Below are 16,089 nucleotides of genomic sequence, written 5' to 3'. Positions count from 1 at the left end.
CATTGCATTTTAGACACTATTGGATTTGCAGAGTACAAAAAGCAACAAGTTGTGCACAGTGCAATAATCTAAAGCAGAATTCAGACTAGAAAAGGGACAATTTAGTTGGACATAATCAGCTACTGCAGTGCCTGTTGATCATCCCCTACTAAATAAACCTACTTGTGCCAGTTTTTAATTACTGAGGGCCTCCAACTGGAAACCACAGAAAACCCATCTAAATAAAAGCAGTGTTTTTCTATAATGAACCCCACAAAACAATATACAGTATCATTTCCCAAAATTTGCTAACAAAAACACAGGTTATGGGATCTTAAGGCAGCTTTGCAGCCAGGAGAACATAGAGTGCTACCAGCAAAGCTCACCACTGCGCAGGAGACAGGAACTGTGCAGCTCCAGCAAGATGTCTATACAGACATGCCATAGTACAAAGCCAACCATCGTGTAGGTGTCCCAAGGATCTGGGAGGTCCAGAGCTTGTAAGTCCATACCCAGGAAGATTGCAGCCACTAAAAATAAAAAGGAAATATTGGTTAAGGAAGTCTAACGTTTGTTTATTTAATTTATATATTAAGAATGTCATTCCACAGTGATGTAACAATTATTGCTGTAACAAATGTTGCTTGGAGCCTACAGATATAAGAGTAGACAAAACTTATGTATGCTTCCCAACGAAGGTGACCGGATTTTTTAAAATTAAATCCAGGGACATACTTTTTTTTTCTATTGGCAAATGGTCAAACTATTTTATAAGCATATTTTCCTCAAATGATATATGCAGTATATGTGGTAGGTGTTTATGGAATGATTGTATGATATATACGTTTTTTCTCACAATTTGTCCATGAGATAGGAAAAAAAAAAAGAAGAGATACTTCTTAGAATTTTTTGGGCTATGACTACCAAATGTTAAGAAGATAAGATAGAGAAAAAACTTGGGAGGGAGGGATGGGGTGGCAAAATTCAAATCCAATCCGGGCAGGGGCGGCTCCAGACAATGTTTTTTTGGGGGTGCTATGGTGGTGTTTGGGGTAAAAGTGAGGGTGCTAATGTGGCACGCTACCACACATCTGTGGGTGTGGCCAGCAAGTGGGCATGGCCAGCAAGTGGAGGTTTCTTCATGGCGTATAATGGTGATCAGTATGTTCTGGCCTCTGTATAACAATAAAAAGGCAAAAAATGCAGCACAACCCTACACTTGCTTTATATAATTCTACAAATGGACTTATAAGTGCAATGGTAAAACCTATGTAGCACTAACTCACGGTGGAGCTGCTGGTTTAAGCGGGTCTGTTACCTTCACTTTGCTTCCCTCTGTTTCACCGGCACCAGGTCTAGGGTTCCGTTGAGTTTACTTCTGGACGACACACGCACCAACACTGGAGTACGTTTTCAATGCTTTATTAAACAAACAAACTTTAGGAAGTAGCAGGAAAGAGGCGGAAAAGGAAACTTTCAGGAGAAACTCAAATATCTTCTTATAGAATATTAGCAACAAATGTCCCGGTAGATTTCAGATAATTGGATGGAATGCGCTCCCCTCGTGGGACACACTCCTTGCTCGTCTGGATAGGCCTCTCTCACCGGTCTAGCAGCCAGTACGCAGCACGAATCAAAAGTCTCTGCCACAGACTCGTTTGGGGGGTAAATCCGTACGATCCTCTGCCACAGGATGTATCAGATTTTCTGCAGTGAAAGTCAGTCACAGTGCTTGAACCTTTAAGCCGAACCGGCAACACTATGCTGTATAGTTACTTCTTTTGGATACGTCCTCCAACCGAGTCACCAGGCCCCTCTATAGACCAGCTCACCGCATGATCTCTCCAAGACGGGTTCTCCCCTGGGATCTCCTCGGCTGTCCAACTTCGTCACACAGGACCGACAGCTTAGGACCATTCTTCGGCCATGGTGGTAGGCCCCAAACAAGCCTCTGGACCCACCCCTGCGCCGCTGTATCATGGGCCTCCCGATCGGAGGACCACGAGGTAGCTCCTTAACGCATACCTGTCGACCAGGAGGGCCAGCAGGTGGCTGTAAAAACGACCCTAAAACATGGCGTCTGTCCCAAAAATTCTATCCAGAATGCAACTCGGAGGACCACCTCCACCGAGCTTGTCTCCGAAACAGAGGAGCATCTATACACTTCGACACGTTGCCTTTCCAACACTGACCTTTGGCAACAGCGACACCCACCGGTCAGCACGGAAACACACACTACGTCAGCCAAGCTGGAACAGAGGCGAACTTTTACCTTCCTAAAGCCCAAATTACTAAATTTACCTAACCTGCGGTAGATTGAAAATCTACCAGCACTACACCTATAAATAAAAATCCAGTGCAAATCAACCAATGCATTTCAATATAGTAGTGATGGTGTCACCCCCTCTGCAAAAACATTTTGCGAAATTGCAGAGTTTCCATGTGCAAATAATGGTGAAACCCCCTACATACAATAATAACAACAGAGCTGCAAATCAACCAGTATATTAGAACATAGTAGTGATGGTGTCACCCCTTCTGCAAAAGGTAAGAATTATTGCAGAGCTGCAATGTGCAAATAGAAACCCCTATATATAATCATAATAAAATGTAAAATATGTAGATCAATTGTACATTTTATTATGATTATATATAGGGGGTTTCACCACTATTTGCACATTGCAGCTCTGCAATATTTCTTACCTTTTGCAGAACAGGTGACACCATCACTACTATGTTCTAATATACTGGTTGATTTGCATCTCTGTTATTATTATTGTATGTAGGGGGTTTCACCATTATTTGCACATTGAAGCTCTGCAATTTCTCAAAATATTTTTGCAGAGAGGGTGACACCATCACTACCATGTTCTAATATACTGGCTGATTTGCATCTCTGTTATTATTTTTTGTATGTAGGGGGTTTCACCATTATTTGCACATTGAAGCTCTGCAATTTCTCAAAATATTTTTGCAGAGAGGGTGACACCATCACTACTATATTGCAATACATTGGTTGATTTGCACTGGATATTGATTTATAGGTTTTACCATTGCACTTATAAGTCCATTTGTACAATTTTATAGATGAAGTGTAGGGCAGCGTTGAAGTTTTTGCTTTTTATTGATTCGCGTTAGATGAGGGAACCAGCTAACAAGATTCTCTTATTGCTTCTGAGATTTTAGTTGTGTGGCAGTTGTTTTACTTGAGTTTTTTATTTCCTCTGTATACTGGTAACCACTGGCCCTGCATATTGGTGGTCAGTGTGCCCCTGTATGCTGATGGTTAGTGTGCCCCCTGTATGCTGGTGCTACGTGCAGGGTGAATGAGGATGCTACATGCAGGGTGCAAGGTTCAGGAATGCATTACGTACAGAGCACAAGGTTTGGGAGTGTGTTGTGCAGAGTGCAAGGTTCAGGAGTGCGTTTCATACAGAGTGATGGTCAGAGACTGCGCACATTACTACAGGAGACTCTGAGACTGCAGACGGTCAGAGACTGCAGACATACTACAGGAAATGGTCAGAGACTGCAGATATTATACAAGAGATGGTCAGAAATACTCCACTGAAAAGTGAGCCATGCTTAGGTAACTTTTCAGAGACATTTGACATGCAGTGAGGAGGTGATATTGCATTTCCTTACTGCCTGTTTAACTCCATAAATACCACTTAAAAGCACATAGGACAAAGTACTGTTATAGGCTGAATAAATAAAGCTTAGGCTACAGTTAAGGAAAGAGGGGAAAGGGAGAGAAAGGGAAGGAAGGAGGAGGGGGAGAGTCCGGTCATAGCTCACTCACTTCAGTCCCCAGAGGCTCCTAGCCCAGTCACAGCAGCTTCAGGTTTACAATATGGCTGTTGGTTGCTCTATTTAAACCTCACATCCTTTTCACACACAGCACACGGGCTGCCGGAGTGTGGGTGGACACAGAAAGGGATGGACGGGAAGAAGCAACCTCTACAATTCATGTGGAGGGGGGAGCTGTGCTGTCTGTGCTCTGTGAGAACGGAACACAGACACTCAGCCGTGTGACGGATGCAGCCATCTCTGTATTCACAGAAGGTTGGCAACACTGATGGGGTATCCTAAATGGTGGCGCTGGCCTGAAACCCACCAATGTGTTGCACCCGGAGCAGACCACCCCCCAACGCGCCCCCCCGCCCCCCATCCCCGGTGGTATGCCACTGGTGCCGCCCCTGAACCCAGGGACACATTCGGTCCGGGGACACCCTGTCTGGTCTGGGGACACCTATTCTAAACCTAGAATATGTGCTTTCAATGATTTTTTTCTTGCTTCCTACCCATTCAATATGGGGGTGGGGTTGGATAATCTGTTTTGTGAATGGATAAGAGGAGATTGGGACGTTCATCTGTCTCTCCTTTGCCTTTGTCTATTCAAAGAATGCTTTTTATTCTGTGAAAATACAAAAAGTTTTGTGAATGCACATGGTGGAGTGCAAGAATCCCACTATCTTTACTGTACTAGAGTCAGGACTGTATCTTTCAGTGCCATAAGTTCAGTGCTTTAGTAGAAGTACAGGTTTAATGAAAATAAGAATTTTACATAAAACAGCAGCACTCATGGAGAGAATTTCAATTTTAAGATATTCAGCTATGTTTTTCTTCAGTAAAGCAGTTAGGATCAGCTTGGTGAACGTGAAAACAAAGTCTATAGCTTCAACTGGTAGTTGGAAAAGGAAATACCTCAAACATTCATTTGCAAGATTTCATATCTACCCAATGGAAAAAAAAGTATTTGGTCCTAAATAAAGAAAATATATGCAGAAAGGATCAAACGTTGTCATGCATGTTTAATTTAAACTAAGCAGACATTTTTTTTTTTTTTTTTTTAACAAATTTTTACATAAACTTTAGGTGGCAAGATTGTCTGCAGATGTGTGACCCACCCCCTCTTTCTTTGGGCTATTATTTGTGTCAGAATTCCCCATGCAAGTTAATAGGATTTCAAAAGCAGTAGGAGACAGGCTGAAGCAGCATAGAAAGATCAACTGTAGGTCTGAAGGTGGTCAGGTCCAAGGCACCTATTAATGGTTTCAGAAGTGTCTTAAACCGATCTCAAATGCAGGTTGAATGCCCCTGAAAGCAATTTTTATCTGTCCTACAACACATGGCCAAAGCCCGTCAACGCAGGCAGTGACAGTTGAGGAATGTAAAACTATAAATTACACAACATACCTGCTATAATTCTGGCAGCTGTGCCACCTCCCCAGTGTGTCCAATTGAAAATTGACCTCCTGTATCAATAAAAAATGTAGTTTATTAACAGAATCAAGAGGAGAATTACAGTTTTCAATGTTTTCAATGCAGAGAAGAGACTCAAAGTCATATAGGATTTCAAACTAGTCTACTCAACTGTCCCAGCCAGAGTGATGGGTTGACAGGAATATGTCTAATGCTGCGTAAACACGACTGGACTTTCCGTCAGAAAAGGTCCGACGGAATGATTCCGTGAGATATTACGATTGTGTGTGGGCTTCATCTGACTTTTTTTTTCAAAAATTCCGACGGACCTAGAAATAGAACATGTCTTAATCTGTCCGACGGAATCAATTTCGGGAAAACCGTTCGTCTGCATGCTGGTCCAACGGACCAAATACGACGCAAGGGCAGCTATTGGCTACTGGCTATTGAACTTCCTTTTCTAGTCCCATCATATATCATCATGTTCAAAATGAACGGACTTTGGTCCGTTCGTGTGTGGGCAAGTCCATTCAGTCGGAAGTCCGTCGGAAAGACTGTCGGACCTTTTCTGCCGGAAAGTCCGGTCGTGTGTACGTGGCATGACATGGACATGAATGTTTGTTCAGTCTAGTGGTTGCCATGACTTCAATAGGTATCTTAGCTCACAATCATTAATTATGCCAGGGGTCTCAAACTGGAGGTCCTCCAGCTGTTGCAAAACTACAAGTCTCATGAGGCATTACAAGGCTGACATTTACAAGCATGACTCCCTCGGGCTGAGGCATGAGGGGACTTGTAATTCCGCAACAGCTGGAGGGCCACCAGTTTTAGACCCCTGAGTTATGCTAAGCACCTTACATTATAATATAAAATTATGATTTGCCTAGCTTAAAGCAGTAGTAAACCGCAAAAAAAAAAATCCAAAACATTGGGCCTTTGTAGGATAATAGCACAATGTGCTAGTATGCATCCCATTCTAGCACATTATGAAAAAGGCTTGCCTAAGAACAAAGCCCTTCAGCAGTGCTCTCTGGTGCTTCCATCTTCATCTAGTTTTCCCCTTCCGGGTTTGCAGGCTTCAGCTGTTTGACTGGCCCAAGTTAAAATGATGTCACTCCTGCACACAGGAGCCATGGCTCTCTTAATGGACGCCACACCATCCATTGAGAGTGCAGTGTGCATGCGCCGGTGAGGTTGACCAGCTGCTACTATAGTAAATATCCCCTAAACGTGCGGTGCACGTTTAGGAGATATTTACTATACCTACAGGTAAGCTTTATAGGTAGGTACAAGTAGGTACAAGTAAGCCATGGGAGATTTACTACCACTTTAAGATAAAACCCCTTACCTGCTCATCCTAAATTTCAGTGGTACAAAACCACCCCAAAAGCCCCATAAAAACCCTATGCAAATCCTGACTTTCTAAAAATCTACACCTGCATAAAGCCGCACAGCCCCTGCTAGGGACACAAAGCACTGCAAAGCGGTAGGCAAGAGAGACTGTATACATTTACCCCTTTTTGGAAACATTTTATTTTGGGCAGTGCAGAGAATGTCAACAGCCAGCATTATACTGGACTTCCCACAAGTACAGACTTGGTAATTTGAAGGCTCTTTAAACTCGTATTTTGGGTTGAGGCATCAACTTTATAAATCAGCCTTTATTGCCTTATGTCCCTAAAACATTCAACGCTGGTAGTCAGCTGAGAACAGTGGATGTTGAGGTTAGAGCACAAAAATGGAAAATTGTATCATACTTACCGTAATTTTCCTTTCCTGATGCCAATCCATGGCAGCACACTAGTGATAGGCTCCGCCTTTCTCCCCTCCCTCAGGACCAATGAAATAGCATAAATTAAAGGCCAGTTAGGCCCCGCCCCATTCTTCGTAATTAGCCACATACCGAAACGCACAAGGGTGGGTCCGTATGCTGCCATGGATTGGCGTCAGGAAAGGAAAATTACGGTAAGTATGATACAATTTTCCATTTTCCTGACGCCACCATGGCAGCATACTAGTGATACATATCCTAGCTGACAGGGTGGGTTCTACTTAACAAACCAAAATAATTATTTTATATATTTTCAAATGGGACAGAAGACTGAACAGTCATTCCTCCGAAGCCCACTGATGACAAGGCACCCATATCTATTCTGTAAAGGTTGGAAAGGTATGCTGGGAAAAGCATGCCACTTTCCTTTAGAATGAATCCAAAGATGCTTTCAACTGGGCCGCCTATGAGGCCTCAACCCCTCTCGAAGAGGATGCATCCTGTCACTGAAGGAGGCTCATGACCCATTTCCCATCTGCACAACCAATCTTGCTAAAGTCCAGGAGGCAACCTCTCTTGCCTGATGAATTCCATCTGGAACAGTGAAAGACTTATCATATGAACTGAAAAGAGCAATTGTGGACAGAAACTTCTTTAAAGCTCTGGGAATGACCAATTTGTGTGGTTTTCTTGCTTGAACGTCTGGAAAGTTAGGCAATGGACAGATGATTGATAGATGGAGGGCTGTCGCTACCTCTGATATAAGCTGAACTACAGGATGCAGCTCTACTCCTGTAACAAAAGCAATATGCTTTCCTGAAGCTCTAAGGGCTTGAAACTCAAACCAACTTCTGTTTGACGATTTGCGCTAAATACCGGTTAGTAAGCGATGTCTTAAACCAAACACTGCCCCGTTGGAGTAAACAGTTGAAATAAACCCCAACAGCATCGAAAGATTTTAATTGTGAAAGATTCTCTCTCGCGGTTGACGAAACCTCCTGACGGTCTTCAAAATTTTGCAAACTAAAGGGCCTTTGGCCAAATTAAACCTTGTTCTTGCTGACACCTGCAACCTCAAAAGAGTATAGGGTAAGGTTCATGTCCAATCTGACCTACAAGAAGACCAGAACAGCTGCCACCAGAGGCGCAGTAAGAATAATATCTTGCCATGCAAAATAGAAAAAAACACAAGTTTGTTCCAGATCTTGGCATAGAGGCTGTTATTACAGTGCCTTTCGCACCCCCCAAAGTAGAGCTCACTCTTGGAGCAACTCTGGAGCAATCTAGGTTCTGCGGCTTCCCCTTCCCGCCATTATGCTTGCATCTCTGGTCTGTGCATGTGTGAAGGGGAATCGACTTCTGTATTCTGAAGTAGATAGCCAGGAAGCACTAAGACTCCTATGGTCAGAATGGAGGGGTGGTCGTGACTACCATGCTCATTCTTGACAGCTTCCAGAGGAATTTCATTACGAGAGAAGTTGGGGAAACATATACAGTAGGCTTGATTGCAGTTACATGGAGAAACTCAGCTTCTATTCTCTACTTTGGGGAGCGGAAACCGAGTCACACCTCTTCTTCAATTGGCATTTGCTGTGAGAAGCAAAGAAGCCTGTCTGTGGTAGGCCACCTGTGGACAAGCCCCCCCCCCTCATGCTCTGGCAAGCTTGCATGATGGACAGTATGTCCGTGTATTCCAGTCCCCTAGGAAGTAAATTGCTTCCGGAATTTGCTGGTGATCTTCCTACCCAGACATTCTGGGTTCTACATCTCTCAATAGCATATTACTGTCAGATCCTCCCTGGAGCTGAAAATGCGCAATTGCTGTCCTTCTGCTCAACCGCAAGATGACTAGTCACCCTTGATTCTGTGTAGCTAGGTCAAAGTGATAAAAAAGGCTGCCTGACCTTCTGGCGCTTTCAAAACTACCTTCCTTGGCTAGCAACATAAAAGTATGGTTAAACCATCAAACAATATAAATGTGCAGTCAAACAGACTCAAAGGTGGAGCTCACCTTTGAATTTTTCAATAAAGTTTACAATTTTTATATATACTCTGTCATCCTTCACCTTTATACTTTTCTTTACTGTTTTGCTCCCCCCCACCCATAAAATCCCTGGGGTCACCACCCCTCTTTTGGGGTCCATATTTTCTCGTTCCTTGGCTAGCAAACTCCGCTTGCCTTGACTGACAGACCCTCGCAGTGCGCCTTCCAGGCTGTCTTGCCGATATGATTTATCACATTGATCCAATCAGATGGTTCGTGACATCCTCAAAGTCTTTCCATCACCGCGGACCGCTATACCTACTGCGTGACACTGACCATAGCTGCGCCGGATCCTGTTTACTCTTTTGTAGTTGAAACTAGCAACGGTGCCCATGTACCCAAGATATCATCGGTATGAATGACAACATTACGGCCAGGAGGCTGAGACACCTAGAAGTCCTCCATGAAGTAGAGGAATCTGATCTCAGAATTCTCCTTATGACCATCACTGTCCTTTTCTGATGGAAGCAAAACAGAAGAACCAGTAGAGCCCCCACAGGCACTTTAACTGTTGGAAAACAGAAGTTGGCTTTTTTTTTTATGTGGAAAGGAATGACGCCCAGGTAGTGTCGAATCTGGAGACCCTGTTCTCCAAGAGGAACTTACATGGCACTGAAACCTCTGTGAATATTCTTAGAGATATTCATAGGCAAAAAGGTAGGCTGATAAAGCGGAGATGTGTCCAACCAATCAACAAATTTACTTACTTTGGAATAAAAAAAGTAAAGAAAACATTTTTGGGTTGTGAGGCTAAGAATCCTGACGATCTAGCGAATGTTTCTCTCCAACCCCCGCAACCTACAAACAGGGGTGGGTAGGAAACCTACAATCTCTCCTGTGAGATGAGACCAGGACAGCTCCCCTCTGAGTCTGAAGTGTCTGTAAGTATTGTAACCGCCGTGGTTGCGGTGGATCTGGCAGCTCCGAGGGGGAGAAAAAGGTCCGGAGAAGGAACAGTGAGGAATCTACCGAAGTGACCAAAAGTGCCTATCCTCCAAGGATCTGCACAATCCACTGTCCAGTAACCCATGATGCATGCCCACTGGAACTGGAGATTTTTTTTTTTTTTTACTTTCCTGCTTTCTGTTATGGGAGAAGAACAGACCCTCCTCCTGTCACTTCCGACATGGCTGTCTCTGGTTTCATATCAAACAGAGATCTTGCACTATAAAGTGACTATTACAATTTTGTTTCTAGGAAGCCAAACACAGCCCCGGGTCTCAACCCAATGGGTACCCCTAGCCGTAACTGAGTATAGCATTGCCTTGGCCAGGCACCAGGTTGAGACTATTGCTGCTTCCACAGTGAAATTTGCCGATACATCTTGGCCGGGTCCCAAGATATCACCCCTAAGGATTTCCTCTCCAACCATATCCTGGGAGCAGAAACCCAAAGTACCCGTCCCCAAGGTAAGGGCCTCTCTTGAGTGGCAGGCCCTTCCCAGCCGCCACCCTATTGGACAACAGCCGGTCTCACTATAGGCATGGATTTCAGCGAAGCTATATCCGCCTTGAATTAAACCAGTTTCCTAATGGAAAAGTGATTGCTCATTGAAAAGGTAAATATGACTTTGTCTTTTAACCCATGTAATGGTCTGCATGACTGCCTGGATGCACAGTTCTCCAAAGAAAAACTGACACTAAGTAGCTCCAGATCTTCCTCTGGTGCAAGGGAGCTAAAATCATTTGCAGGCTGCGCCCCCTCCTCAGGAGTACTGAGAGGATGAGTGATCCATGAGGCAGATTGTTCTGCTAGTGGCTAGACCCGCAACAAGGGGGTTGACTAGCTAGAGTAATTACAGTGAGTTTAAAACAGAAGTTTTGTGCCACTTTATAAGCAATAAGGACATTCGGTATTACCTGTCAGCTGCAAACTTCAACCAGACCGACTTCACTCACCAGCCTCATGGGCATAGGCACTGCGCCACAGGTCCTGCAGGACTCTTGTTGGGGTGCTGGGTTTGGGAAAGAAGAGCTAAGACGTTTTCCTTGGAACTTCTCTCCTGAGTGGGAGCGGCATCCGAGCTATGCTCCTCTGAAGAACGTCCGCCTTTCTATGGCCTCTGGCTCTGGCCTTTGAGAGTGTGGGCGCGCGGAGCTGAAGCAAATCAAAGCAATCCGCATGAGAGGGCACTCTTTTCCTGAAAACTTACCGACACGGTGGTCCCCACCTAAGTGTTGAGGGTCTTTTGTATGGGTGGGTATATAAATACATGCACATACCGCTCCATATAACACCCCCCACACACATACATACATACCAGACAACATAAGAACACACACATATATACACAAACATATACATACTGCAGAGGGTAAGCCTGGGGCAGGGTTAAGAAGGGGTTAATCGAAGAGGGCAGATATTTCCCCTTCAGACCTGCTAATTGTCAGCTGGGCTGAAAGACTCAGAGAGGAGCTGTTTGAGTAGGAATGAGAGACACAGGAGCATGCTGTGTGAATATGTCCATTGCTGGATGGTGTGCTGGGTGAGCTTAACCGCATAAAGACTGTAGCTCTGATTGGAGCCATGAACTGTTACCTATAAGCCTGTGTGCTGCTGAACTGTGAGCTGTACCTGTGTGCACAACCTTGAGACAAGACAAGTCTGTCTTATCTTATATTTAATTTGCTGAATAAAGCCACTTTTGTTTTAATGGGCTGTCTCTGAGCCAGCTGTCCACCCCTCTGATCCCCTACAATACACACACACACACACATTATACATATATATATATATATATATATATATATATATATATATATATATATATATATATACACATACATACATACATACATACATATATATATATATATATATATATATATATATATATATATATGTATGTGTGTGTGTGTGTGTGTGTGTATACACACACACACACACACACACACTCGCGCATGCATGCATGCATGCATACATACATATACACACACACACATCCACCCACATATACCCACCTACCCCAAACCTATACATACACAACCTACAAATATAAGCTATACCTACAGCCAGCCTAGGACAGCAAAGGACAGAGAACCTGTCTAGGGGGAGTAATGTACTCTGACCAGTGCCACTGCAGGAGAAAAAGAACAGGAGGTGCAGAAAGTGAGAAAATGACAGGAGACAAACAAAGGCAAAGGTAAGAAGGATGCAAAGCTGGCCTCCCCAAACCCAACAAGCGTTGCAGACACCAACCTTAAAGGCAGATTTCATTCCTAAAGAGGAAAAACTGCTCCGCTCCATCAAGACCCACAGAAGGAGCTCCCAAACTACTCTGGCACTTTTAGCAGCCTGATACTGGGACTTCGCACTGGGAGAGGCTTAACCCAGCCGGCAGCTGCCTAGAGGCAGAGGGGGGAACATAGTACTGCTTACTCTTCACTGGTGCGTGGAGCCATGAGGACAAAAAGAAGAATGGGGCGGAGCCTAACTGGCCTTTAATTTATGCTATTTTATTGGTCCTGAGGGAGGGGAGAAAGGCGGAGCCTATCACTAGTATGCTGCCATGGTGGCGTCAAGAAAGAGATTTTAAAACCATGAATAGGCACATGGAAAGTTGTATACATACTGTGACAGGAGCAGTGTCAGGGTGTAAATTTGGTAAAGGAAACTGGGCAAGCCACATATGGCAGAGATGGTTCTGATCGCTTAGGGCAGGTCAGCTGTAAAATAGACAAAAGAGGACATAAGAAATCTTTTAACTGCGCAACTGTGGACAAACAGAGGTAGCTTGGGTGTGAACCAACTTTTGGGCGTGAGCCGATCAGTCCAGCAGGAAGGCTAAAACTAAACAGAAAAAAGTTGTGCAACAAATAGCCAGGAGGCTGGTAAATCTTGTATTTCTACACTGTGCTGAAATAACAACTACAAAGCTAGAACCTTGTGTTAGCCATAAACCTTGCCTTGTCAACTGAACAAAGTCCCTAAAACATCTTAATTTAAAGTTGACTTGTTACAATACTATTTTAAAAGAACGGACTGCCACTGGGCACCTCAAAAATTATAGTTGTCCAACTGCCCCAACTTGAACACTTTGAGTTGCTGACCTGAAACAAATATGCATGTCAGAATTTCTTGTTCTGGATCAGAAATACGGGAGGCTCTCAGAGAGTCACAGTATGACAACCAGGCAGTTTTCCTTTCCAGAAGCACGTCATCTACAGCAGCCTCTGCATTTCTCTCATGGTGAATCAACAACTTCTGTATTGAAAAAATTTGTTGTAGCAGATTTTATACCTGGGACTATGAGGTGGAGGTCTGAAGATTGCCATCACAGGCTGAAGAACTGCCAAAGCCATAACAACACAGCCCAAATACGGATGATAACCTGCCCGCTGCAAACAAACAATATTTCATTATCAATTACATAACAAATGGTCTTCCAAAACCTTATACATCAATAAAAAGGGGATACCTTCATGTCCTCCAGAGCAGCACTTTCCACGCAGACACAACCCTGCTGTACCTTTCTATTGTACAGACATATTTACTCTTGTAAGTGAAGTAAAAGAATATGGCATCTAAGTATTAAAATGTTCTTTTAATCTGTAGACAGTCAATAGCACACTATCAACCAGAGATCAGAAGACCCAGAGCCTGAGGCAGTAAAATTCAAGTATAACTAAATTGCATAGATAGAGTGGAGATGGAGTTAGGCTGGGTTTACACCTATGCGAATTGCATAACAGGAGAATGTGACCGGCCGAATGTGAGCCGATTCACATGTCTCCAGGGCGGCTGCGGAGCACACTGTACAGAAACGCTGTGCGACCTTACCTCCGTTTCAGGGCCCATTTCAGGGAAAGATTCTACTCCGATTCGTCCCTGAAAAACGGAGAACAGGGACGGACAGCGTTGCTGTGTGATCCGCGGCCAGTTGAGGAGATCCACCCTCAATATTTGTCCAATTTAAGACAAGGAAGATAGACAAGGGGTTATAACCCTCCCTTACTCTATCCAAAAATTTAAAAATGCCTATAGTTATACTTTCAATCCAGTAGCATGAAGATCAGTAATTGCAAAACTTAGGGTGTGTCCATAAATTTTAGTAAACACCTGAAGAATGCAAAAAGTACGGTAGGTTATGGGGGGGTTGGGGAGGGTGGGAATAGTTTTAGCCAACTGACTTCTTAGGTTATGGGGGTGTTGGAACAGTCCCAGCAAGAACGAACCTATTGCACTGCGGATTACGCTTGCATCTTGAAGACATGCAAATATCCACTGGTCCCTTTGTCCTACTCTTGCTAGCACAAGTATAGCAGGGTATTACAGGGCATTACATGAACTAGACTTGCTTTTACTAGAAAAGCATGCAGCTATACTAGTGCTTGTTTTTTTTAAAAGAAAATTTCAGCTATGGAAATATTACAAGCAACCATTACCTGCTGAGCACTAACATTTGTTAAGATAAGGGCTCAAGGCAAGTCTCTTCAGTGTATCAAACTACACACTACAGGCATACCCCACTGTTAATTACACAATGGGGTTTATTTACTAAAGCTGGAAAGTGCAAAATCAGGCTCACATTTGCATAGAAACCAATGAGCTTCTAACCCCAGCTTGTTCAATTAAGCTTTGGTAATAAAACCTGGAAGCTCGTTGGTTTCTATGCAGAAATGAGCCTGATTTAGCACTTTCCAGCTTTAGTAAATAAACCCCATTGTGTACTTAAAAGTGGGGTATGCCTGTATTCTGTTCCATCACTGATGACTTATCTGCCTAGCACAAGGAAAAGATGGCTCTGCTGAGATTAGGCCACATGCACACAGATGGGGAGAAGCTGAAAATATGTCCATTGTAAAATTCTAGGCATTTTGCCATGCAAGATGAGTTGCAGATGCCACATACAGCCTCCATACAAGTGAGTGGCTGTACATGACACTTGTGACTCCCCGGACAAGGAAAACACCCAGAATTTTACACTGGACATAATTTCAGCCTTCTCACCGCCTGTGTGCATGAGGCCTTATAGTATCCAATATCACCACCTCTCTTATTCAATTAACCTTATCCATAATACAACACTTAGGATCACCAATATAGAGTGAGAATTACATAACATGAGAATTACCTATCAAACCTCAACCCGGCTGTACATGCTTCCATTTCTTGTTTATATTATCAAAGTTGGATCATTATGAAGCAGGTAAGCAGTTATACCATCTCATATTGCTAACAAATAATTATGTGGCCTCTGTTACTTAGAAGTATCTATTCTGCAAGCACAGCTCTCACATAGGTTGTACCATATTTTAGACTAAAGTTTGCCCTGATAAAAAAGGTAAAGAAAAATGTATTCTTATTCCTAAAAAAGGTATATATTTAAAAGTACTGAGGCCCGTCTAAAGTGACATTAAAGGTTAATTTAAAAAACAAAACAAAAAAACACAAACGTGTCATACTTACCTGCTCTGTGCAGTGGTTTTGCACAGAGCAGCCTCGATCTGCCTTTTTTCGGGTCCCCAGCTGCCTCTACTTGCTCCAATTCTTCAGCCAGTGCTCCCAATAGCAAGCCGCTTTCTCTGGGGGCACTGGTGTATGCTTGCTCCCCAGCCCCGCTCTAAGCATCCATCCAAAGAAAGCAAGAAGGTAAAAAAACTTGAGCCTTTAAAACCACTTTAAGGCGCAATTGTCAGCAACATAAAATTCTACATGGCCAATTTAGAATTCTTAGGTTACTGAGCACTCTAAAGCAAAAAATGCAGAACAGGGATGTCTTGATTCAAATACTGCATCCTTGTTCCAGGTCAGTAACTCAGAAATTACTGTAACCAGAGAATCACCATTTTCTAAAGAAGGTCAGCAATGATAGCCAACACAGTGCCCTCATAGGTTTAATATCATTTACAAAAAAATGAAAAATAAAATCAATAAAAAACTGCCTATGCAGGTTAGGGGCACTGGTACATAAAAACCAACTGGGCACCTTCGAAAAAGGTCGAAAAATGCTTTGCTATATAGGCCATTTACATACCTCCTGAAATCTGGGGGAAACAAAACTTCCCCCCATTCCTGCTTTGTTGCTAGGAGATTGTCAAGACAATCCCAGCCATTACTGCTCCCCGCATTACCACAGGAGTGAGTTCTC

At 43.5% G+C, this 16,089-nt stretch overlaps 1 protein-coding gene across 3 annotated transcripts in view; it reads right to left on the bottom strand.

Moving 5' to 3' along the window:
• Positions 1 to 16,089, bottom strand: part of FRRS1 (ferric chelate reductase 1) — a 249,808-nt gene that overhangs the window by 6,900 nt on the left and 226,819 nt on the right. For all 3 annotated transcript variants that reach the window (XM_073593069.1, XM_073593067.1, XM_073593068.1), the window contains exons 12-14: positions 13,239 to 13,336; positions 5,179 to 5,237; positions 366 to 509 (exon numbers count right to left, since the gene is read on the bottom strand). In XM_073593069.1, coding sequence (XP_073449170.1) covers positions 366 to 509; positions 5,179 to 5,237; positions 13,239 to 13,336 — 301 coding nt within the window. The remainder of the gene's footprint in view (positions 1 to 365; positions 510 to 5,178; positions 5,238 to 13,238; positions 13,337 to 16,089) is intronic.

Source organism: Aquarana catesbeiana, linkage group LG07 (genome assembly GCF_042186555.1).
Source record: "Aquarana catesbeiana isolate 2022-GZ linkage group LG07, ASM4218655v1, whole genome shotgun sequence".
Classification (NCBI taxonomy): Eukaryota; Metazoa; Chordata; class Amphibia; order Anura; family Ranidae; genus Aquarana; species Aquarana catesbeiana.
Note: the sequence above shows the minus strand (reverse complement) of the source record. Positions and strands in the feature narration are given on the sequence as shown.